The 26,090-nt window shown below is 45.1% G+C and overlaps 1 protein-coding gene across 3 annotated transcripts in view; it reads right to left on the bottom strand.

The window, feature by feature from the left end:
• Positions 1 to 26,090, bottom strand: part of PCSK6 (proprotein convertase subtilisin/kexin type 6) — a 139,961-nt gene that overhangs the window by 77,562 nt on the left and 36,309 nt on the right. For 2 of the 3 annotated variants that reach the window (XM_054042656.1, XM_054042654.1), the window contains 4 exons: positions 23,618 to 23,722; positions 4,503 to 4,613; positions 3,508 to 3,651; positions 1,493 to 1,569 (listed from right to left, as the gene is read on the bottom strand). In XM_054042656.1, the coding sequence (XP_053898631.1) occupies positions 1,493 to 1,569; positions 3,508 to 3,651; positions 4,503 to 4,613; positions 23,618 to 23,629 (344 nt within the window). In that variant the 5' untranslated portion in view covers positions 23,630 to 23,722. The remainder of the gene's footprint in view (positions 1 to 1,492; positions 1,570 to 3,507; positions 3,652 to 4,502; positions 4,614 to 23,617; positions 23,723 to 26,090) is intronic. The other variant, XM_054042655.1, reaches the window with a different exon arrangement.

The raw sequence follows: 26,090 nt of genomic DNA, 5'->3' as shown, positions 1-26,090 counted from the left end.
GCAAGAACAAGGGGGCAATCAATAAAAAGGGGTCAAATTCAAAACCAATAAAAGGAAATACTTTTTCACAAAACTCATAATTAAACTGTGGAACTCACTGCCACAGGAAGTAGCTGAGGCCAAGAATCTGACAAGATTCAGGAAGGGGTTGGACATTTACATGGCTATCAAGAATTTCCAGACTCATCCTAATTAACAATAAGAATTTTGGAAGGGATATTAAATCTCAGGCTTCAGGGTTTAAGCAAATCTTTATTAGAGGTCAGTATGAAGGAGGCAGATGATCCAACATCTCCCTATTAGAGAGTTCTAACACCTTCTTCAGAAACAGGACTCTGGACTAGATGGCCCAGGGGCCTGATCCAGTCGGGCACATCCCATGTTCTTAAGAAGTGGGCAAGGAAGGACAGTGTGTTGTTATCTGAAGACAGTGGGCAACATTAAACTGATGCCTACATGTCACACGTCTTCCCCCTTGGAGAGGGAACTGCTCCAGCTCACCTGTGTCTCATTCACAGCCTTTGTGGGGCCTGATAGAGGACAGGTGTTACCTTATAAAGAGCCAGAGAGGAACAAGAAACAGAGAGAGGAAGCTCAGGAAACTGCAGAGAGCGAGAAAGGCTCCTGCAGGGAAGTCCCTGACACCAGGGGAGTTTGGAAGCCAGAGCCAGAAGGCTGAGCTCCAGCCAGGTAATGCCTAGGAGTGATGGCTGAATCACAGGAGGGTCTGAGACCCCTTGGGAAGGAGGAGATGGGTGGGGCCTAGTTTAAAACTGGGGTAAACTACCAGGGGAAAGACACCATTGAGTTCTGTTTGTGACAGACTTTGCTGCCAGCCAGAGCGGAACTGGTGAAGGGTGGATCGAAGGGACCAGGGAGAACAGCAGTACAAGCCCCAGAAGGAGGGCTGTGGGGTTCCCTTCATCAAGAAGGAAAGGTTTAGGCCTAGGGGGGGCCACTGGAGATAGGGTGACCAGACAGCAAGTGTGAAAAATCAGGGTGGGGTGGGGGGTAATAGGCGCCTATAGCAGAAAAAGCCCCAAATATTGGGACTGTCCCTGTAAAATAGGGACATCTGGTCACCCTAACCAGAGACCATGTGCAAGATGAAATAAGCTAGACCCCAACTCAAGTAATTCTACTTTTAAATATTCATAGCCTACTAAAATGATTTACAGAGTGTCACTGTTGTGTCACATTTATCATGTTGGACGGTAGTGCACATATTGGTTTAATGGACGACGCACAGGATGGGAGCCAGGAACTCCTGAGTTCTAATCCTAGCTCTGACCAGTACCTTTGCAGGAGTCACCCTCTCTTGCCTCGCCTTCCCCATCTATGAAATCCCAATAATACTAATGCTTCCCTGTACTATTAACCCGCCCTTCTGGGAGGAAGCAACTGTAAGAATTAGGCGTTTAAATGTCTGTGAAGTGCTTGGCAAGTACCACACAATTTAAGGGCTAGGCGCATTATAAGGAATGCAACATACTTATTCTCGTTGCTGGCATCGTAGCGTGGACTTGGATCACAGTCATTGTCATTGACATCATAGCTTGCCTGAGGATCCTAAAAACATGTCACTTTGGTTAGCGAGCACAGACCGGACCTAAAGCCCACTTAGAGAAACAAGGAATTAACACAGCAAGTGTACCAGGAAGAGATCACCCAAGCAAGGCATGGCTCCCCTTGGAATTTGCATTTAATAAGCAACCATAACATTAACTTGGGAAGACGTTGCTGCTTTGGAGGGGAGAAGTAAGGTAAACGGAGCTGCACTCGTTGCTGGGATCTGATAGACAGAGACATCTCATCGTTCAGCGGTAGTTCAGGCATAACTGGGATGCCAGGCTCAATCACTGCAGAATGCCCTTTCCCTCAGGTTATAAGCTTTGTCTCACCATTGACAAGAAAGTGGTTCAATATTTTCTGCTTTTCCAACTATGCCCTTCCGGGAGGCTATAAAGTGTTCACTCTACAAATAAAATGAAATGCTTAAATGAAAAGCCTGTGAGCCGGGTAAGATGCTACATTAGCACTAATCGAGCACTCCAGGGGCTGGGGCTGGGGAGATGACCTATGCAATAACCTGGCCCTTCTAATTTAATTCTCCAGTATTTGCTTAAGACTAACAAAGGCTATTGGCATTCATTATTAAACCCAGCCTACGCCTCAGACTGGGAGCCGGAGTTTGCAAGCCCAGAGGAGAAACTGCTTAAAAGGGCTCACTGAAATTTACAAGGAACTTCTTTTTCCTTAGTGTGCAATTGCGTGTGAGCCAATGGAACACGCCTGTGCGTTTGCTGGGTGTGGGCCCTTCTTTATATTATTTTTAAGTGTTTAGAAAGCACCTGCCCAGGCTCTTTTACAGCTCTTCAAAATAAATTAAAGGGAGAATTAATCCATTAAAAACGACGAGCTTTGCACTGTGAGCTGAATCGTGCGGTCCATCGTTTTTCACTCATGGGAGTTTGCCTGATAGGGAATGAGGGAAAATAGAGTAAGGACCCGGGATCTGCCACTAAAATCATTAACTCTTAGGGCACACCCATAACAAAGACATTTCCAAGCTATTAAAGCAGCGAAAAGAAAAGGATTTTGGGTACAGAAGACTCAGATTGTCAGACATGGTCCCTGTCAGCATCTTACAGGCCTGTAGGAATGCTACACCATGTGCTGTTTTATGTATTAGAACATGGTCAACTGTTGCAGGAGAAACATCAACCAGTGACTCTTGGCTTGACAGGTTAAAAGTGGTTCGGTTCCTGATTATAACCGAGAGAGGCATTCCACTCACACACCTGTGTCATCCAAATAATGAGCTAGCAGTGAGTCAGCAGGGACTGGCAAGTCAGGGTCTTCACCGTAAAATGGGGATCAGGTGAGCACCAGGAGAATTGTACTAAATGTATTGCCTCCATCCAGTATGTGTCATGATCAGGCTAGAGAGGAATGTGATACAGTCCATGTTGCCAAGATGGAATGCAATCCAAAGCCCATCAGGTTCCTAGTGAGGATTTGGGCGTCGGGTGTTTGGCAATCAGGATCTTTCAGTTAAAAAGTCAGCTGACTCAGGTACTAGACTTCCCAGGGCCAGGAAAGAGATTAGCTATGGAAAGTCTTATGTTTTGCTTGATCTCTTTTCAAACTCGGCTAGGCAAAGCCATTTACATCATCTTTGTCTTTGGCCACAGGATGCCTGATTTTACTCTACAGGAGACTGACGAAGGTTTAAAAATATCCCACCACCATCTCCTAGTCAGCCGGCCAATGGGAATGGAGTTTCCAAACATGTTTCAAATCTGAAGTTTTGCTTTTTTTCCAATCTTTATGTGTATTCTGTTGATGACTGATCTTAAGTTCTTCAGAAACAAATTTACTGGGGGAAAAAAGTCTCTGCTCCCATTTTCCTTGAAAAACGATCATATTTTCCCATCATATTTTCCATTTGACATGCCAGTCTAAAAGGTTACAGAGAAGCGGCAAACAAATTTTTTTTTTACTTACATAGTTTTGTACGAGATCGGGATGACTCGTCTCTATGCCATCATCAAGAATGGTCACCACCACATTTTTGCCAGTATATCCTCTCTGCCAGGCTGCGGGAATATTCATTTCTGACCTGCAGTGATTGTTTTTCTCTCCACAGTGCTGAGGGCAGAAATAGCAAAGGGCAAATTATAAAAGTGCCAATGAGTTCAAAGCATCCCCAATTCAGCTGAAGAATGATACTGTGCAAACAAATCCAATAATCTGAAAATTCATTTACATTCCACAGTTTACCAAGCTATTTGTAGGTTCTTTTAAATGTACAGACTAGATCAAGAAATCCCCAAACAAGTTAATGAGGGAAACTGAAATCTTAATATTCTTTGGTTCTTCCACTTTGGGGATCTTCAACTTTGTATGAATATAAAGTAGCATTTCTATCAAACTCCTTTATTTTAAATGACTTTCCCTACCAACCACAAATCAATGAACCAAAATAAAATGATCTTACTGCATACAGGTAGTTTCAGCCCTTAGAATTTTGTACCTGTGATAAAATGATCACGACGAAAGACAACTAATTACAATAAACAATAATACTCAGCTCTTCTATAATGCTTTCCATCAGCAGATCTCAAAGCACTTTACAAAGGAGGTCAGTATCATCATCATCCCCATGTTACAGATGGGGAAACTGAGGCACGGGGCGATAACTAACTTGCCAGCTGTCACCCAGCAGGTCAGTGGCAGAGCCAGGAAGAGAACCCAGGTCACCTGAGTCCCAGTCCAATGCTCAATCACTAGGCCACACTGCCTCTAAAGACGAAATTCTTCTGCATCCTGGGATATATTAATACAGCTACAAAGCACATTCACTGACACAAACACAGAAGTCAATGGGCTACACTATCAAGAATAATTTTCAATTTTTTTAAAAAGTAACTTTGCTGTAAAATATCTCTACCATAGAAAAGTACCTGGCTAGCAATAAGAAGACTACTGAAGATACTCACCATATACCACATTTTAGACCACATTGGGTCATTGAAGTGAATCAAATGAGGGTCACCCCGGACATGTCTCTTAACTCGTCGTTTCACTTCCTGTTGCTGTAGCCACTTCACCTACAGAGATTTTAAATGACTGAATATGCAAATAAAGATGTAACAAAAACACTGGCCACTCAAACATTGTCTATATAGTATAAATGAAAAATCCCAAGCAAACAAAACGACTTTTGAAACTGAAAGGCCTTGAACATTATATTCCTGACTCATTTCTAACCAGTCCGTGGATGGTTTTCCTCACCATGGAAAAATCTAGAGCAAATTTAGATTTTGCATAGGGCTATGTTCTATTCATGAAAGAAAACGAACTAAATCTGAAATGGAAGAAGTCAAATCTACCTCTCATCTTCTTTGTAGGCTGCTTTATCACATTTGAAAGTTTTAAAGTACTATCGATGGAATATGTAACGAGATAGTCTAATTAGATGTTCTGGATACAAGCAGAGCCAGTTACTGAAAGCTACTACTGACGTGGATGAGAGTTTGCAGGACTGGACCCACAATGGACTAATACTTGCATTTGACAACAGAATACATATACACAATGCCAAAGCACAGCTAACAACAACAACACTGCAGACTCCCGCAAATACCATCAGAGCCAGGCACATCCTGGCTTTCCCCACTCCGAGTGCCTGGATTAGTTTGAAGGCAAAGCCTTATGAAGCCAAACGATTTGTCATTCATAAGCAGAACACTTTGCCCAGGCTCTCAGAAAATGGGTTTGTGGTTTCTTTTTTTAATTTGAAGGGAAAATATTAGCAGCATGTCACAGGGTGAGCTTGTGACTTTGTGGGGTTCAGGTCCCTGCCTGGTTAGTTTTCCTCTCGAGAGCAAACTGAACTCAGCAGACCTGAACTCAGCAGAGGCAGGACTCTGTGCTGGAGACTCTGTTGTAACTAGGGAAGTACTGGTGCTGACAGTGGCTTTCTCAGGGCCGCCCGGGGGATTGGGGGGGGGGAGGCAAGTGGGGCAATTTGCCCCAGGCCTCAGGCCCTGCAGGGGCCCTGCGAGCCCTGGCCCGGCGGCGGTCCAGGTCTTCGGCAGCATTTCGGTGGCGGGGGGCCCTTCAGTCACTCCGGGTCTTCGGCGGCATTTCGGTGGCGGGGGGCCCTTCAGTCACTCTGGGTCTTCGGCGGCATTTCGGTGGCGGGGGGCCCTTCAGTCACTCCGGGTCTTCGGCGGCATTTCGGTGGCGGGGGGCCCTTCAGTCACTCTGGGTCTTCGGCGGCATTTCGGTGGCGGGGGGCCCTTCAGTGCCGCCGAAGACGTGGAGCGACTGAAGGGCCCCCCACCGCCGAAATGCCGCTGAAGACCCAGACCGCCACCGGGTAAGTACAAGCACCGCAGCTCCCCCGCTTTGCCCCAGGTCCCCTGAATCCTCTGGGTGGCCCTGGGCTTTCTTCTGGGGAAAGCAGGGTCTGCCTCTGCCTGGGGGACCTAAGGGGAAGGGTTAAGCCTTTGGGAATGGAATGACTTGGGGAGAAGGGGCCCAGAAGGAAGTCCTGCCCACAGTGGAAGCCTGAGAATTTCCCATACAAGGGCTGAACCATCATTTCAATATTAAAAAGTGAGAGCCCAGGACAGATGGGTTTGTGTTGATTGTTATTGGGATGCATGTGAGACATTATCCAGCAAGGGGAAGGGCAGTGTGAAGGATAAGATATCCTCAGAGATAAGCTGCACCAGCACACAGGCATGTGCCCCTGAGAGAATGGTAGGACAGCACGCCGCTCCATGGGTCATACATAAAGGTTTGGTCCCTAAAAACAGTATTATCTATGGGCTGAGTCAGCAAAGAATTTAAGCATGTGCTTAAGCCCAATTGTAGGCAAAACACTTGGTTATGTGCTTAGTTGAAGGATGACTAGTAAATTCTTCATTGGGGAAGTACTTAGATGATTTGCTGAACAGGGGCTTGTTTTTCTTTCTTGCTGGTGATATTTCATCTGTTCTGCAGAACTGGTTGTGACACTGGCAGACCAGGTGCCAGCTCATCTCAAAGCCCCAGGCCAATTCACTTGTGCACTAGTATAGATCAAGGTGATTGTATTTGGTGTTTAAACTTCACAAAAACTAATGGGATGTTACTTGCATTGTTTTCATTTATCTGTATCCCATTATAATGTTGTAGCAAACATTTACATTGTGTATACCCCTGTAACCAACTAACCCATCAAAGGAGAAAGAAGCCTTGTAGAATGCAAACGAAGAACCCTAACAGAAAAGAGCTCATTTCAAAGCAAGTGGTCTTTGTGTTGAAGATTGAAGGTCAAAGACTCAAACGGCATTTCTCACTCTCCGTCCTCAAAGGAAAAGCCCAATTGGGTAGTGACACTGTCGGCTTGTTTTCTGAAGTATGGAGTCAAGAAAAGATCCTTCATCTCTGGACTGTTTGGACTCTTACAGGGAAGTGCACCAGATGCACGGTGGAGATCCCCCCGAGACAATCATGGTACCCTGAAACTGGCAGTTTAGTACATCACTGCCACCCTTTGGAATTACAAACTGTGACTCACTTGTGCATGTATTTTACTTGCTTTAACCTCTCCTTTCCTTAGCTAATAAACCTTTAGTTAGTAGAATTGGCTACCAGTATTATCTCTGGTGTAAGATCTAAGGTGCCACTTGATCTGGGGTAAGTGACTGGTCTCTTGGGACTGGAAGCAACCTAAATATGATGTGACTTTTGGTGTAAGTAAACATTTTATTGCAAGGTCCAGTTTGTCGGGGTGGCAAGATAGACTGGACAGTCTAAGAGGACTGTCTGACTCCATGGTAAGACTGGTATAGTGATCCAGGAGTCCATACTTCTTACCGGCTTGGTGAAATCTAATTATAGAACACACCAGCAGCTTGGGGTGTCTGCCCTGTTTTCTGACAATCTGCCCTGAGGTAGGCACTCACAGTCCTGAGCACTCCAGACCCCATGCGTCTGACGAAGTGGGTATTCACCCACAAAAGCTTATGCTCCAATACATCTGTTAGTCTAAAAGGTGCCACAGGACTCTTTGTTGCTTTTTACAGATCCAGACTAACACAGCTACCCCTCTGATTCCAGACGGTGTGATACTGGCAAAGAAATAAGTAAGTATTGTGACAAAGTTCTTCCTCTATCTTGGTGGGTCCTGCGCTTATTGGCGGATTTTCTTGCCTCAGAGATTCACCATGTGGGTTGGGGAACAGGCCAGAGACCTTCCCCTCTGGTAGAACCCACAGTCCAGGTCAATTGGGAGGTTTGGGGGGAACCCGGGCCCGCCCTCTACTCTGGGTTCCAGCCCAGGGCCCTGTGGACTACAGCTGTCTATAGTGCCTCCTGTAACAGCTGCATGACAGCTACAACTCCCTGGGCTACTTCCCCATGGCCTCCTCCAAACACCTTCCTTATTCTCACCACAGGACCTTCCTCCTGGTGTCTGATAATGCTTGTGCTCCTCAGTCCTCCAACAGCACACTCTCTCACTCTCAGCTCCTTGCGCCTCTTGCTCCCAGCTCCTCACACTCACACCACAAACTGAAGTGAGCTCCTTTTAAAACCCAGGTGCCCTGATTAGCCTGCCTTAATTGATTCTAGCAGCTTCTTCTTAATTGGCTCCAGGTGTCCTAATTAGCCTGCCTGCCTTAACTGGTTCTAGCAGGTTCCTGATTACTCTAGTGCAGCCCCTGCTCTGGTCACTCAGGGAACAAAAAACTACTCATCCAGTGACCAGTATATTTGCACTCTACCAGACTCCTGTACCCCACTGGTCTGGGTCTGTCACAGTATATATATCAAAAACACCCCTCAAAAAGTTCAAACACATTTCAAGCCACTTTGGGAGAGATACGGGCCACTCTCAAGTCAACAGCAAAACTCTCATCGACTTCAGTGGGACTGGAATTTCATCCTCTGTTCTTTAAAATGGATTTGAGGAAACCTGGCAGCCGGTCCTACAACTGACCAGAATAATTTTGAGTCTCCTTGCCATCAGGTTTATTTACGAGTTGCAGGACTGGAATATATGGTCCCAAAGACATAACACTGTCCAACATTAGACAGTTTTAAACAAAGTTCAGGGGTTGATATACACAGATTTCAACCTGCTTTGTACCATGGCAAACACACCATTAAGAATCCTTTTCACCTTTTAATAAAGATACAGAAAAAGAAGGAAAAACAGTTCAAGTCTTTGAAATGAAAGCCTTACTTAATCCTTGACATATGAACAACATCCCTTGTTCCCTTTAACTCAAGAGAGTCATTAGAAGGGGAGGGGGGGAAGCTTGTTTGACCATCTTTTAGGTGGTATCAAAAATAGTAATACCTGTCCTACTGGGGGAAAAACAGAAGAAGTTAGCGGAGATGGGCAGGAGCTATTGTTAAAGTCTGTTAAAAGTCCAAACAAGACAAACACATGAGAGAGGAGTGAAAAGAACAGCAAAGATAGAAAATGCAGCTTCTGACGCTGGTGTAGACCTTCACTTGCCACCTCACTGCTGGAAAAACAGGCCCAGAACACAATCTTATTAACCACTCTTAAGACCTTGCAAACTTATACCAGCATCGGGCTGTGTAGGGCACTGCTTTTAGTTGCGCTTTTGGTCACAGGCTCACTGCAGTGTTGCAAAATATCCAGTCTTGGCCAGCTAACCCAGACTTTTATCAGACAGAAGGCAAAGGAGGAGGACAGAAATGAGAAGAAATAAAATGGGGAGGGGGGGAAGGACACATGGGGGTGAGGGTAGATGGCAAAGTCTCACTCCCACATGGTGGTTGGGATTTAGTCAGAGACGGTGGAGGTGGTGATGTCGTCTAGGTTCCTCCCTTTGGCCCGATCTGATCTGGACATCTTTTAGGATATCTAGTAGTGTTATGGTGGATTCTGGAGTTCCAGGAGATAGTGGAGATGGCAGCCAAATTGGTAGAGCTCACTCCTTTCAGTCAGCAATCGTTGCCCTCTTCCATTCATGTCCTCCAATTTTCCTCGAAAAATCTTTTAAGGACCCCAAAAAGGAGTGATGGGTGGACTAGCCCATACCCTCATTATTTTGTCCACCACACTAAGGGTATGTCTTCACTACCTGCCGTATCGGCAGGTAGCAATCGATTTATCCGGGATCAGTATATCGCGTCTTGTTAAGACGCGATATATCAATCCCCGAACGCGCTCACCATCAACTCCGGAACTCCACCAGAGCGAGTGGCGGTAGCGCAGTAGATGGGGGAGCTGCGGCTGTCGATCCCGCGCCGTGTGGACCCCAGGTAATTCGATCTAAGATACTTCGACTTCAGCTACGCTATTCGCGTAGCTGAAGTTGCGTATCTTAGATCAACCCTCCCCCCTCCCCAGTGTAGACCAGCCCTAATTTTGGTTCACTAATTTCCGTCCCACACTTTTCTTGTTTACCAGGCATGATCTGAACACAATACTTGAGTTATACCAGTCAGCCTTTTTGTTTGTACGAATTCAGTCTCTCTTTTGCACCTTTTTCCCCATCAGCATTTGTTGGTCTAAGCTATTGTGGCATTTTATGAACTTTCACTCACTTTTCACAGTGGAGCTCACAGTTGAGATAACTGGGTCTACAGATTTACCCTAATAGTCCTAAAACAGCAGGGACATTGATTCTGCTTCTCTTCTTTCATCTGTTAGCCTTAAAATCATGTTGGCTTCATCTAAGCACACCATGTGCTCTCATAATACTTATTTAGTACTTCTTAAAATGCAGCTTTATCCAACGTCCACATTCAGACCATTCACATTAATAATCAAGCCATTGAATTCCCTCATCAAAATCTCTATCAACAGACCCTTAGTGTTGAAGGGGAGTGCTTTTGTATGCTCATATGAGCATGTTTTTCCATGTAAACCATGCACACTGGCCCCAAAGCCACACATACATATCCTGAAAAATATGTCCCACAAGCTTGACTCACTGAGACTTTGCTGATGAATTAAAAAGGGAGGGATTGTTTGCATGCCGTTATGGATGTAAGCCACATTTTCTCCAGACTCCATGCCCTGGTGGAAGTCACCATTCATCTTCCATAAACTGCAATTAATAAGTCAAACATGAAGGAGGTCATTGGTTGAGCAGGCTCAAAAGTGCTCGGATATTTTTTCCCTGAGCACTCTGCCATCTACCTAAAGTGAGCAGGCATTTTTTCCAAACGCAGGCATTTTTTATCATTACAGAGAATACTTCTCGGCGGAAGATCTAGATTCACTTTTCAGGTCTAGTACTGTGACATCTGTTGGGGTTTTAGCGGTGGGTGACATTCCGCAAGATCACATGTAAAGCGATTTTAGAAAGGCAAGGTTTGTCAAATGCCACTTTTAGCCCGCATCCGAAGAAGTGGGTTGTAGCCCACGAAAGCTTATGCTCTAATAAATTTGTTAGTCTCTAAGGTGCCACAAGTACTCCTGTACTTTTAGCCTGAGTTAACACACAAGGAACTTCTTAGCTACCATATAAGGTGGCGGTTTTAAATACGTGTCATGCATTCCCTCTTTATTTCTTCTTTTCATCCTTCTCCTGCTCTCTCATGCAAACACAGTCGTGTATACTTGCCCCCTAAAAGAATTCCTCTTTCTTTTCTTCATAGAGAAAAATTAAACTTATACCCATTGAAATCAAACAGAATGCTTTGAAATACACGCTTTCTTTCTTGCTTCAAACACAAGTAAACGTACCAGTATTTTGACTTGTGTTGGAAGTTAGATGACTACAGCTGATAGAAGTTTTTAGTTCAAAATGTTTTCTGATGAAAAACAGCTTTTCACTAAAATGGAAATTTGTGTGGGAATCTCCCTCTGACTTTTTAAGGTTTTCATTGAAAAAACAAAAACCTAAAAACGGTATTTATTATTATTTTACAGCTGAAAATGGAGAAGTTTTAGCTAGTTGGGCAAAAAAATTCAGTTAAATCAAAAAATTTTGCCTGATCAGCTAAAATTTTTATAACTTTGCTTGCCAAAAAGCAAACTTTTTTTTGTACATTTCCAGTTGTCCAGAACAATAATATCTGGGGTTTGGGTTTGATTCCTTTTTAAACAAAATTACAAAACATTTCATTAAAAAAAATTGACAAAATGAAAACAATTCTCATTTTAATTGAAAATTTTCCACAGGGAAAACAACAACTTCCATACCAGCTCCGTAGAAGACGCTAGACTGTTCATTTACAGAGTGTTGCAACATTTACTGTGTGTTTGAAAGTATTTCACTTATAATTATTGGAAGTAAAAATCTATATTCAGACTGAACTGTTTTGTTGGACGTGACCAGTGCTAAAAGATGATACTGGCAAGTTAAGCCTCCAAATTTTGTGCTGTATTATCTAAAAACGGAGCGTGCTCGTCAGAGTGCTCGTTTGGTCACATTATGAATGAAAGGTCATAGATCTAACACACTAATTTCAGCATTCCCAGGAGCCAGGGTTATTAGCCATGTACAGTGGGATACAATAGCTTATTTCCTGCTTTTCCAAGTGTCACTGATTTACACAAGTTTGCCAAATGTCAGTGCCAAGAGCCCTTACGCCACTGTCACAGAGCGCATCACTCACCGCCAGACTGGCGCCTCCTTCTGGTTGTTCTGGGGATTAGCTCAAGGCCAACGCCCCCATCCATGGTCTGCACCCCATCGCTCCTTCTCTGCAGTCCACCTGCAGCCCCTCTCGCAGCATCAGGAACCACAGCATCCTCTTCATGGCTCAGCCCTTCAGCCATGTCACTATCCACATTCCCCTCTTCCAGGGGAGCTTAGCTCCTGGTCCTGCCACTACTCTGGGTCCCAGCCCAGGGACCCTGTGGATTACAGCTTTCGGCTGCGACTCTACTATCGGTGCATTTCCCTGGGCCACGTCCTAGCAGCCACAGCACCCTTCTCAGTCACAGCAGCCCGTCTGGAGCACCTTCTCTTCGCCCAAGGTTCCTGCCTGCACTGCTCTGTCCACGGTGCTACAGGGTTGCAGCCTACTCCAGACACAGTTCTCCCTCCTCAAACTCTAGGCAGCTACTGACTCCGCTCTGCCCTGAGGCTCTTCTTATATGGTCCTGCTGGGCCCTGATTGGCCATGCCTCACAGCCCCTCTCCTATTGGCTGCTTTTTGCACAGCTTCCTTAGGGCTCTGTTAACCCCTTATTGGACAGCGTGGGGCAGACACCGTGTCACAGGCATTTATAGGTTAAGTAGGTTGTCATTTATTCTCACTTCTCTTACCTAGACCCTGATAATTTCTCACAAGAAAACCAGCAGCCTCATCTCCACTTCTCAGGAAAGATTTAATAGCAGAGCCTGGAGGCAGGACTCATCACTAAGGGAAGATCTTACTGCTTTTGGTAGAGTTACTACTACAGTACATTTACCGTACTCAGAAGCATGTGATCTGGGTACAGGGCTGCATGTCAGAAACTACCTGGCTTAGTTCTGGTTCCAGCCCCAGCTGTGCGGCAGCTAACTCACCTGACAGTTCATCATAGATTCTGCTACTCTCTCATCCCAAAGACACGAGCTCCTTATACCTGTTTTTTTAAACTAAAGTTTAGCCACAGGAAACAAGTTATAAATTACTACATTTTTCAGAACCCTAAATGATCTGTCACTACCCCAAGTTTTTAAAAGTCCCACTCCAGCCCTCAGATTTCCTAGCTGGGTCTGTAGTCTCTATCTGTTGTTTCCAGGAGACAGCGGAGCGTTGAGATGCTCCACCTGCAAACAGGTTGTAGTGGGAAATTCTCCATTTGGGAGGAAAATATCCCAGGCTGCCTCCAAAAGCCCCTGGCCTGAATTCTGGCAATAAGTGCCTGTTGCCTGTTCTGTGTTGCAGCATTCAGCTCTGGAGTTTCCCCTCCTCCACCTGCCAGTGCCTTTTCCCTCCTTAGTTTCGGCACTTTCGGTATTGGTTCTTGGTCTCTTGCACCTGAGGACGCAGCTATAATTGCGCCACCAGACCCTCGCTGATAGCCCCGTTACACACAGGGCTGTCACAACACCAGCTTTTTAAAAGGGACTTTGACGTCTAACTGTAAAGTGGATGCCAACATTCCCTCCCCACCCACCCCCAAATAAATGGACTGGTGCCTCCCCTTCCCATTGAATATCTAGCAACTCTTGATGGATTTTGCACAGCTCGGATTCTTTAGTAGCTCAGTCTTTTGCTGCACCCCTGTATTTCTTCTCATCACTCATAATTCTAGGCCAGCTTCCAATACATGCTGTATCTGGGGCCTTCCCCAAGGCTTTAGCATCTTCCTACAAAAGTTGCTCCAGTTTAACTAAAGGCCTGGTTTCTTAACTGCCTGACTTAACTGGTTGTTAAATGGACACCCTTCATTCAATTTAAAACCTGGTTCAATTTAGTTGAGGTTGATTTAAGCTAAATTGATATAAACTGGGTTGAACAAGGAGCAGCATCAGTTTAAACTGATTTAAGAACGGATTTTAGTTAAATTAGTGACAACTGTTGTGCTGAGTCAAGCCCCAACACCATAGATCACAAGCAAACCAGGAATCCGCCATAATGCCATCTGCTTCAATGGTAGTTTGTGTCATTTGACTAGATGAGGAGAGACTGAGATTGGCATAGTTAAGACTTGTGGTCTTTTGTTATATTTACATTGCATAGATACCTACTCACCGGAAAAAAGGTTTCCCCCAAATGAGAGCTGACCTTTAAAAAAAGGACATTAAATAAAGGCTGAATGGAATGTCCACAACAACATTCTAAAGTCCCTATTCTATGATGCAATCAGGCTCTGCTCAATTCTACCCCAGCTGTCTGTGCAAATTCTGACTCACAACACTGGGGGCGGAACAAAGGGAGGCTAGGACAATAGATCAGCAGACTGGACTTCCTGCAGGGAAACTGTAGTGTAGTGACAGATCATTACCATGGCCAATCCCAAGGGACAGCTGGCCTCCTTGCAGATCAAGCCCCACCCAGACTGATCTCGAGGTAGGTTCTTAAGGTGGTCAAAGTGGATGTTCAGTCTAGGTCCATCACTGGTGATTGTACTGTGCCACCAAAGCTTTTGGGGACCACGTGATCGCTGACCGTGTAGCGGCATTCCTCGGTAAAGGTACTTCCAAATGCTTTGGTCTTCCATCCCAATAATCCGTTGGTACCGGTAAAGCCACCAAATCCAAATCAGAGCTGATGGATGGGTTCAGGTACTAATATCCTCATTGCTGATCTTGTCCTGCCACTTAATATGGGGTGGTGACAAAGACAACAAGAGGCAGATACCACAGACCCAAACCATTCACAGTCATGGCGCTGCTAAAAGAGGAACAGGCTTTTCTACATTTAAAAAAATATACATTCAGATTGTATGTATTTTTAATAAATATTAATTTAGCCACTTAAGGTATTTTTTTTACAAAATCTGCATGTAGGATGCAAACTCCCTGCACAGCAAAAAAAAAAAAAAAAAAAATATTTGAATGGATATTCAGTGTTTAACACACAATTCCAGGACAAACCAGATGGCCATTACATGTTTTCATCATAAACCAAAGGGAGGGGGAGAAATAAAGTGTTATTGCTTTTTATGTGGTGCATGCCTGCAGGCAGCTAGACCTCGGCTGCTGTCCTCCTCTGCTGCTGTCTTTCCATTTTAAATACGTCTTATTATTGAACTTTCCGTCTCCAAACATTCATTGTGCTTGCCCACAGATGACAGCAAGCACTAATCTGTTGGTGTGTGCAAGAGTCAGCCTCCCTCGCTTTAAAAGCAATTCCCTTCCCCGTCTATTTAGTGTCCATGCTGACAGGCCAAGTCCAGCTCTTCCATACACAAGCCAAGGCCAGGAGTGAGAAGCCCTACATCTGTCAAATCAGAGTGTCCTCCAAATGATGTCCTGCAGTAGGGAGCGTGGTGTTGAAGTTTGCTCCTCAAGGATCAGGGAATGAGCCTGGCTCTCCTTCAAGTGTCCTTAGAGAGTCTACACTATCCCAGATGTGCTGTTTGTAGCACCTGCGCAACTCCCATAAGGCTGAAGAAGGCTGAGTGCAAAGTTACTACACTCTCAAGCTTTTGGAATAGTTTTAGAATTAAACTCGATGATACTTTCGCCCAGTCATAAAGCTGAGTGCTTCAGAACATTTCCCTCAATTAAAAAAAAGTCCTTAAGAAATGTTTTAGACACAGGAGCCAGCACGGCATGTTTCTTATTCCATTAGCTCAAATTGTTCTGTGCTTTTAATCTGCCAACACTCTGAGCAGATAAAAGTGGACCTAACATTGATTTATTAAGGGTTAATGGTCAGACTGACCACCACAAAGAACTTCACTTGCTGAAAACAGGTTCTTTAGATTCCCGTGGAAGTGGAAGTCCTCGCCAAGTGAATACGATCCAGTTATTTAACAGAGTGACTTTGCAGACCAAGATTAATTTGATTTTTACATCCAGTAGCTGTAGCCAATACAAGTCCCAGATTAAAATTCAACTGCAGACAGACAAGTTTGCTTGGAGATGGCCAGTACTAGGAATTAGAACAATGACTTAAATCACAGTTTAAAGTTCCAGTCCCCTAAAATTATACACCTATAACTTTTCTTGAATTAATCTCATCTTTTGAAATCCCGAGACTCAAAAGGAGGACAGGGCACCTATCTAACTCACCACTCAGGGAAGGTTAGCTTGGGTGAGAATTTCCCTCGAGGGAAAAATTGCAGCCACAATTCTAAAGGGAGAGTACATGAGGAAATAGGAGTAGGGCACCGCAGCAAGAGGAGAACTGCAGTATCAGCCTTCAAGACAGATGGCAAGGGGAGCGCAGAGTACACAGACCTTATGTTAAAGTCTGTGCTCACTATGAAAGGCCTGATTTACAGAGGGTGGGTGCTCAGTGCTGTGTGTAAAATCAGGCCCCTTTAAAGAGCTGAGCGCTCAAGAATGAAGGGTTCAAAATCACTAATCACCTTTGAAAATCTTAGCCTGTTTCTCAATCCTGTATCAGGGCACAGAGCCGCCCTACACTACAGCTCCAGTTCCATCAGGCAGACATGGTCGCAATGCAGTTCCATTTTGTAATATAGATGGATGCATCCAAGGGTTTCACAGGGTGAGAATCCTGTCTACTGTCAGCAGCTAAATGAAAAGGTTAGGAAGTTCTTTTTCCTTTACAGCTCTGTTGGGCTGGCAGGTAAGTCAGCCACAGACCTTCTCTCTGGGGAGACATGTAGACCAGTGGTTCTCAGGCTGAGTTGGGACCCCAAAGTGGGTCACAACCCTGTTTTAATGGGGTCACCAGGGCTGGCTTAGACTTGCTGGGCCCAGGGGCTGAAGCCCAAGCCCCACCACCCAGGGCCAAAGCTGAAGCCTGAAGGCTTCAGCCCTGGGCAGCAGGGCTCAGGTTACAGGCCCCCTGCTTGGGTCTGAAAGCCTGTGGGCTTCAGCTTTGCCCTTCCCCGCCTGGGGCGGTGGAGCTCAGGCTTCGGTCCCCCCTCCTGGGGTCATGTAGTAATTTTTGTTGCCAGGAGCGGGTTGCGATGCAATGAAGTTTGAGACCCCCAAGCCAGACTAAGGAATGAGCCGGAGGGGCAGATAGGGTGGGAAGGAACTAAAACTGTATGTCATCTGCCTGTTTATAATTATCTTGTTTATTTAGGTTGGAAGCTCTTTGGGGCAGGGACTGTCTTTTACTATGTGTCTGTACAGTGCCTAGCACACGGTGGCCCCAATCCTGACTGGGGCCAGTAGATGTGTATGGCGGGGGACGGGGGGGACGGGACTGTTTTTTTTTAAACCAGTAGCATTACAAAATGAAGCAGGGCTGTAACCATGTCAGGACCAGCTATTTCATAACTATCACAGGCACAATTGTAGTAGAGCAGGATTTGAGATAGTTTCAACTTGATTTAATCCCAGTTTGAGCTAAGCATACAATTGTATATATTAAGCGAGTCCACGACACTCCTCAGACCCTGTTACTCAAATATGGTTGAGTTGTGTCCACACAGTTTCTCCCCCTCCGACCCCAACCCCCACCATAAAATCATGTCTGTCTACCCACTCCTAGTGCACAACCTAAATGAGTTGGTAGCCGTGCATTCTGGACAGCTATACCATAATGCCTCAGCAGGTGATAGAGTGCCCCGAGGACATGGGTACAGAGCAGCAGCATGTAGCAGAATGCACTCAGATGCCCTACCAGACAGGCAGCGGAGAGGAGAAACACTGGCCAACTCTGTTACAGCGCACATCCACACTACAAAACAGTGCTACAACCTAGTTACCAGAAAGCACCCATCTGCCAGCCTAGGTCAATAGGAAGGGAGACCCAGGCTCAGTTACCAGCCATATCTTAACCCTGCTCTGTGTTGGCACAAAGCATGTTTAGGGCCAACCATGGCCCTCACCTGGTTACAAACCTCATTAAAAGTTGGGAGTGCAGGCAGGTCTAAATCAGCTAGTGTGGACTGGGCCAAAAAGAGTGTTAACAATTGATACTGACCTACTTTGTAAAGTGCTTGAGTATTATTGGCACCACCCACATCCCAGCGATAGGCTTCGGGTGACCATTTTGACACAAAACTCAACAAGGGTGTGTTTACTGAAGGAAAGTCCCATCTACAGTGGGAACAGACCCATTGCTTAACTGGCTGTCAGCAACGGATGCCCCTGAACTAGTATTGAACACACTAACTGCTGGTATGGCTGGGACAAAGCCTGTGTTCAGTGTTAGTCAATACACTGCAGTAATGGACCGATTTCCTACTGTAGCAGAGGCCTAGAACAACTCTGACCAACCCTTTAGCTTGGCTGCTTCAGGCCTTGTCTTCACTGTGAAATAAAAAAGGATTTAACTCAAGTCAGGTAACTCAGTACAATCCTAGCAATGAGAAGGCAGTTTGTAGTTCTCACATGAGTTAAAGCCTTTATCTTGAGTGACCTAACTTATGTTAAGAACTCACCTTTTTCTGACATGACAACAAAGCCTCAGGCAGACATGTGATCTCCATTAACGCTTAGCCAATAAGGGTGGGGAAGGCCAGATTCCGACAACGACCCAGAACAGCCCTAAAGAAACATATTTGGGCTAAGAGATTTCAGTGAAGAAAGCCATCACCCAGGTAGTTACTTTGGTGAGCGAAGTTCTGGTTGCGTCATTTGTAATAACGATGAGAGGATTTCAAATTCCAACAACCATAAAGGCATTTTTATCCAATAGAGAATGTCTAGTGTCTACACTAGCATCTTCCCTTCAAATCCCCCACCAATGGTAGCAGTGGTGGGAATACAGCTGTAGACCAGCTGCTAGTCTATGCCAGCACTCCCACCGCGGCTGACGAAGGACGGGAGCTGCAATGGTGCTAGCATGTGGGGAGGGTAGCATGGTCTAGAGAGGACACTGAACTGGGAGTCAGGAGACCAGAGCTCTACTCCCAGCTCTGCTCCTGACCTTCACTCAGTTGTTCCCACTTCCCCTCCTACTCTTTTTTGCCTTAAGATGGTAAGATCTTTGGGGCAAGGACTGTTTCCTACTATGCCATAGCAAAGTGCCTAATACAATGGAGCCCCAGCCCCTGCAGGGACCTCAAGATGCTGCTATCATGCAAATAACGGTGTAAATAAAACAGCTGAATGGAAGACAGAAAACAGATAAAGCATCTGCAGATGACTGAATTCTTTAGTTTTTTAGGACTTCTGTGTTTGTTTCCATCTTTGCTATTCCATTCAAGCTGTTGCAAATTTTTCTGTTTGTTTCTGTATGCTTTGCAGTAATACAACTTCATAATATTTACCATTTTATGATTACTAATTATGCACCATTCAAACTGCCAACGCACTTCCAAATGATTTGCAAATGGATGGGAGAAAAAAAACCCAAATTGATGGATCTTGAATTCAAGGTAATAACAAATGCCGGTAAACCTATGCTAATTTAACTGACTATTAATCAGTAGAGCTAGGTAAAGCAAATATTAATAGACTAAAAGCTAATTGATTTGGTTTGTACTAAACTACGCTAATTTAGAAGGGAGGTATTTCAATTGCAGATCTGAATTCATAATATGTTCAGATGCCTGTATAGATCCCCCAGGGCTATAAAGTTTAATTAGAACACTTGGAAACAATCAGCCAATTGTATCTTATTTCCAGCAATAGTTGGAATGTTCAGATTGTTTATTTTTCCTTTCTGTTGGCAACACTGTTTGTGACAACAGTCTATGTTTGAATGTTACCAATAGTGTGTTGGAGTTGCGTTTATATATTTAACTGTAAACCCCTTTTAATAGCAGTTTAACTAGTAATAGTGGGTCCTCCATGCAGGTCTTACAAGGAAATAACAACCAACAATGTAATTTGTAATCCTGAGTCAACAGGAAAGTCTTAATAATAATGTAATACTTTGTCCATTAATATCTGTCACCTGAGGGTCTCAAAGAGTTTTACATAACTTAATGAAGACTTTCAATGTGCTAATGAAGTAGGTAAGCTTTGTAGCTATTTTACATATGTATAAACTGAGGCACAGAGAGGTTAAGTGACTTGCCAAGGCCGTAGAGCAAATCAAATCAGTGGCACAGCTGGGAAAAGAGACCAAGAGTCCCAATTCTCTCTCCCCTGTACAACACAAAACAACATTCTCTCCCACACCTCATCTACAGGGCCTAAGAAGTGGAGTATGTTGCTTCAGTAGCATCTCACCTCCAGCAGGCATGCTGGCTTTGCCACAGACACTCAACCTTTACAGGAAGGCCTAGTACATCATGGATACCAGTCTTTCTATAAAGATATATTATACCTTGATAACTGCTTCTAATTCCAATACTGAAAGACAGTCCATCTTACTAAGATGAAGCTCAGTGCATGTGTTAGGGCTGTATCCCCACTTTGAACTTTAGGGTACAAATGTAGGGGCCTGCATGAAAACTTCTAAGCTTAACTACCAGCTTAGGTCTGGTCCGCTGCCACCATCCCAATGCTTCCCTTCCCTGGGAAGCCTTGAGAAACCTTTTACCAATTTCCTGGTGAATACAGATCCAAACCCCTTGGATTTTAAAACAAGGAGAAATTAACCATTCCCCCTCCTTCCTCCCACCAACTCCTGGTGAATACAGATCCAACCCCCTTGGATCTAAAACAAGGAAAAAATTAATTAGGTTCTTAAAAAGAAGGTTTTTAATTAAAGAAAAAGGTAAAAATCATTTCTGTAAAATCAGTATGGAAAATAACTTTACAGGATAATCAAACTTAAAGAGCTCAGAGGACTCCCCTCTAGTCTTAGGTTCAAAGTACAGCAAACAAATATAAACACTCTAGTAAAAGGTACATTTACAAGTTGAGAAAACAAAGTAAAACTAAGATGCCTTGCCTGGCTATTTACTTACAAGTTTGAAATAGGAGAGACTTGTTTAGAAAGATGTGGAGAACCTGGATTGATGTCTGGTCCCTCTCAGTCCCAAGAGCGAACGCACTCCCAAACAAAGAGCACAAACAAAAGCCTTCCCCCCCTCCGCCCCCAAGATTTGAAAGTATCTTGTCCCCTTATTGGTCCTTTGGGTCAGATGCCAGCCAGGTTACCTGAGCTTCTTAACCCTTTACAGGGAAAGGATTTTGGAGTCTCTGGTCAGGAGGGATTTTATAGTACACAGGACAGCTGTTACCCTTCCCTTTATAGTTATGACACGCCCCCCAAATCACAGATAGTGTTGGACGTTCAGTTCCACACTATAGTTATGACAGCATGTATACAAATTAATGAAGTAAATAAGATGCATCGAACATCCACATTTAACAGGTTTTCCCCTCTAAATGCAAGAGTAAAAATAGGTCATTTACACCAATCTGCCCTACCTTAGGCCAGATGTTCAGCCAATTTATATGGTCATAGCTCCATTGAAGTAAAAAGAGTTGTCCCTGTTTGAGAATCTGTCCCTCTGCTGTATAAACCAGCATAGCTGCAGTCCCAGAGGGCCTGCTCCAAAACCCATTGAAATCCGTAGGGAAACTCCCACTGACTTCAGTGCACTGTGGATCAGGACCTGAGTGATAACTCTTGCTTTTCACACTGGGTTTTGTCTGATGTCAGGTTTTAAAAAAACAAAACAAAACCCAAAAAAACCCCACATACCATTAAGTAGGGTTACCAGATAGCAACTGTGAAAAAACGGGATGGGGTGGGGGTAATAGGCGCCTATCTAAGAAAAAGTCCCAAAAAATGGGACAGTCCCTTTAAAAACAGGACATCTGGTCACCCTACCATTAAGCACCAACTGGGATCTGCCATTGCTCCCTTTAGCTTACTTGAAACAGAATACACTGTCCAGGAGCAGTCTTCTCATTCTGTGCTCAGAGCTGGAGTCCAGTGAGACAAAGTTCCCACAAACTTCTGTCAACTCCAATACATACAGAAATCTTTGCTGGAGTATTAGATATATATTTTTTTTTAAGAATAGCATTAGATGTCTATTGAGAGCAACTGTGTTTATTTCAGCTTTTAATACAATTTAAAAAAAAAAACATGAATTCTCTTTACATTTATGCACAGACTAATGCAAGGTTTATAAAAGTTGATAGGAGAAACGAATAGCATCAGGAAGTAAAAAATGTAACATTCCAACTACACCCCACGCACTGCCATAGATTTCATTTGTTCTGAATTTTTATTTTCTTGGACACTGACTTCTGGCAATTCAACCGTGATAAAAATCTCTTAGGCTGCTCTCGAACAGAGTAACGTATGCTCGTAGCCAAAGATTTCATACATAGCAACCATTAAGACAGCAAATGTTATGACAACTAAGTCAACACCCACAGCATACAATGCAATTTCTGTATTGGAAAGTTTCCTTAACCGTTTTTAAATTTTTTTTCCTTGAGGCAGATGTTAATATTTAGTCATTTGTAAGTATTTTCAATCACTGATAAACATACCCTGCATGTCAAATGATTCACCAATTACAGAGCATGCGGTATCAAGGATAACATGCTGGATTTACAATACGTCTGTAATCACGCTCAATTATATGCTGCAAATGAAGAAACCAGGCTCTTTAAGACAAACCAGTCAAATACAAGCTTCACATCAGAGCATACCAAAGATCTTGATCATCGAGCACCAAATAGTCCAAGGCCACTCATTGCGCTATATACACACTATCGTACAGTTATATTTAGCTAGAATGAGAAATATATGACATAGTGTTTAGGCCTGGTGGCAGAACTCCCCCACATCCTCAGTGGAATCGGGCTTTTACAGAATGCTGCTTTTGTTTGCGTGTATAGTGGAGGGCCTGAAGAGCAAATTTGAAAGAGATGGATACAAAGAGGGTGATCGTTGAGAGCGTAGAGCATTTGCAATGTATTTAGCATGGGACAAAGACCGAGCACAAGGATAGTTTTGCAAACGTTCATGTTACTTCCACAAGTGTCTTACGGCACTAAATGCTAATCTGTACAGAGTGTCCTCAAGGCTGCAGGGCATGTGCCATAGAACCCCTTCTGATTCAGAGAACAGTCACACTGAGTTCTGGCAAGATGTTCACAGGTTTAAAGGTTCTTGCATAAGCGCCTCTGAAGTTTTTCATAATAAAAAACCCTACAAGGACATAATGCAGAGTGTAGCCATTTGTATGGAAACACACCCAACTGACCTAAGAAATACACAGACGAGGGTTTACACAATGTCACACACTCCAGCAGGTGGATAGGAAAGGGTGGAGAAGAGGGGCCCAGACAAGAGATGATCCATCCGGGCACTGATGGACTTGGGGCCATACCCTCTGGTTTTAGACCGAAAGGGGGATGCTCCTTACCCCAAGCCAGCCCAATATACACAAAAGGGAGAGGTCTCTAAAACAAACAATACACAATCAAGGGCCTGGACCTGGGATATTTTCGGAGGGGAGGGAAAGAAGCCATAAGGCATCCTTACCTCTCTGCAGCAGCTTGCCCAACAAACATGAGGGACTCCCTATGACAAGGCCAACACTTGTTTCAGTGTTGCCTTGTGCTCGGGGCCTTGTACACCACCTCCCACCTCTGGGGTGAGAAAGGGAGGAGAGAGGAAGAGGATGCAGGAGACCATGGCAGCTTGGCTCCTGAGGGGGCAGTGGCGGCCATACCTTGGGATCCATCCGGAGGAAGTTGTGCCGGCCTCGACTGCTGAGCGTCGAGCGCCTTATCGTCCTGCTGTGGTGAAAGTGGTAATAGTTCTCCAAGTTCCCAATCTGTAAGGGATGGGGGAAGCAACATGCACAGTGAGTTAGGGAAGGAGAAATCTTCCACCTTTTCTTCTGACCTCCCATACCCAACAGTCCCTGGCAGCCAGAGGGGCTGATTCGCGGACTTCCCCCACCTAGCCGCAAAGAGAACCGCGTCACCCGGCTGAGACTCTGTACTGCTCTATGAAGCAGCTGAGCCCGCTCCCACTGCAGTCTCGGGCTCTGGAGGAAGCCACGCTGTCACTTTGCCATTGGTTTCTGTGGTAGCAGCATCGGGCCTATAATTAAGAATCCTGGAAGCTCAGAAACGGCAGTAATTCTAGCATGTCTTTAAAGAAAAAAAAAAAAAAACCCACACCAGACTCTCCCCAGAAAAGAATGGCAGAGGACACAACAAAGCAAAGCAAAGAGATGAGAGCAATGCACCAAAGCCGTTAATACTGCATCAGCCATCTATCCCCCTTGCAAAATAACAGTTCACACAGTCCTGACTTTACTAGAGAGAGCTACCAGCCGTCAGCAAGGAAGCCAGCTGTGTGATGCTATGGAAGAGGACAGGAGTTCCTGTAGAGCAGTAAGGGACCACCAGCTGCCATGTCAGGAATGAGCCTTCAAAGGCAGCTGCTAGGCCAAAGCCAGAAAAACTTGTCCAAATCGCCACGAAGCCGCAGCGCATATAGTGGTGAGGAGGGAAAAAGCTCACTCAGGAGCACGTTATAGTGACTGCACATGCTGTGCAATAGCCTGCTGCTTTGGTGTCTCTTGAAGGGGGCTAAGTGCTAGGGAATGGCAGATTCCCCAACCTCCGTTCTTGTTTTAAAAACGTTAAACACCTTCCGTGACAAACAAAGACAGGGCTGGGCTCTAAGCCACAGGAAATAAGAATGGAGCGGGATGAGAGGGGGACAGAGCGGCATACAACTGCACCTTGTTAAAATAAAATTTAGCCTGGAAGTCTTTAAATTAAATTACCCCCCCCTTTTAAAAATTAAAAGCAGTCATGCATATTGGCAGAGCCGCTAGAGAAAGCTGGCTTGGAAAGTGCCTGCACTGGACTAGGGTAGCAGTGTGATGGGGGGGGGGGAGGGTGCGGGGGAGACCAGGCCTTTGCTGGAGGCCTCAGTGTCCTGCCACACCTATCCCAGGAAAGGAGCAGTAGAGGAGTCCTCCAAGCAGCCAATCAGAGAGACTGCAGGAGAAGCAGCCAATCAGGGCCCAGGAGGACCATATAAAAGGAGCTGCAAAGCTATAGACAGTCAGTTCCTTGCTGGAGCTAGAGGAGTGCAGTGGTGCTCCTGGCTGGCTAAAGGGAACTGCAGTACCCTGGACAGCTCAGTGCTGACAGGGACTGGGGGAGCAAGGAAGAGCTCCTGGCTGGCTGCTGGGTCTGAACTTAGGTAAGCTCTGAGATAAGGGTGAAGCTTTGGCAAAGGCTGGGACCATGGGGAAGTAGCCCAGGGACTGAAAGCAGTGTAGTTAAAGGGACATGGTGGCACATGGCTGTTATTCCTAGGGTTCCTGGGCTGTGACTGGGAGTAGAAGGGCCTGGGTCCCCTCCATAGAGTTTATTGCTTTCTGACCCCAGATTCTAATCCTGATTCTGCTTTGCTGGCTATGGGCCAGTTACATACATGCTTAACATATTAGCATGCAAGTAGTCCCACTGAAATCAAAGTGGGTTAGGCCCATTTAAGTCAGTGTCACTAACTCACATGCATACAGGATTAAGGACTTTACTGCTGCATCACTGTCTTTCAGCGTGAACTTGGACCAGGTGATGTCACCTGGCCCCTAAGGCCAGGTCTACACTAGACACTTTTGCCGGTACAGTTAGGGAGAGGATTTATTTTTTTGGCAATGTTTCTATACCAGCAAAAGACCTAGTATAGATGTTGTTCAACTAACATAAAGGTGCTTTTGCCAGTATGGCTTATATTGCTCAGGGAACCAGAATAACCTATAGGGTATATACCAGGGATTGGCAACCTTTGGCACGCAGCCCGCCAGGATAAGCACCCTGGCGAGCCGGGCTGGTTTGTTTACTTGCCACGTCCGCAGGTTCGGTGGATCGCAGCTCCCACTGGTATCTGCTCAAAGCATTTGCCCACAGCTGTGATAGCTCTTGCCTTAGCCCCAGCCTTGCCTCACTCTAGCTAACCTGGTCCAGACTCTCCGCTCCAATCCCTAACATCAGCTCTGACTCTGACCCTCGGCTCCAGTTTCAGAGTTTCGCCTCCGGCTGTGGCACCCAGCCTCTGACTAGGTCTGACCCTGGGCTCCTATTACTGGCTACCAACTTTGGCTCCAAACCACTAGACATGACTCTGGCTTCAATCTCTAGGTACAAATGCCCACATCCCAGTTGCTGCCGCAA

Source organism: Malaclemys terrapin, chromosome 10 (genome assembly GCF_027887155.1).
Source record: "Malaclemys terrapin pileata isolate rMalTer1 chromosome 10, rMalTer1.hap1, whole genome shotgun sequence".
NCBI lineage: Eukaryota > Metazoa > Chordata > Testudines > Emydidae > Malaclemys > Malaclemys terrapin.
Note: the sequence above shows the minus strand (reverse complement) of the source record. Positions and strands in the feature narration are given on the sequence as shown.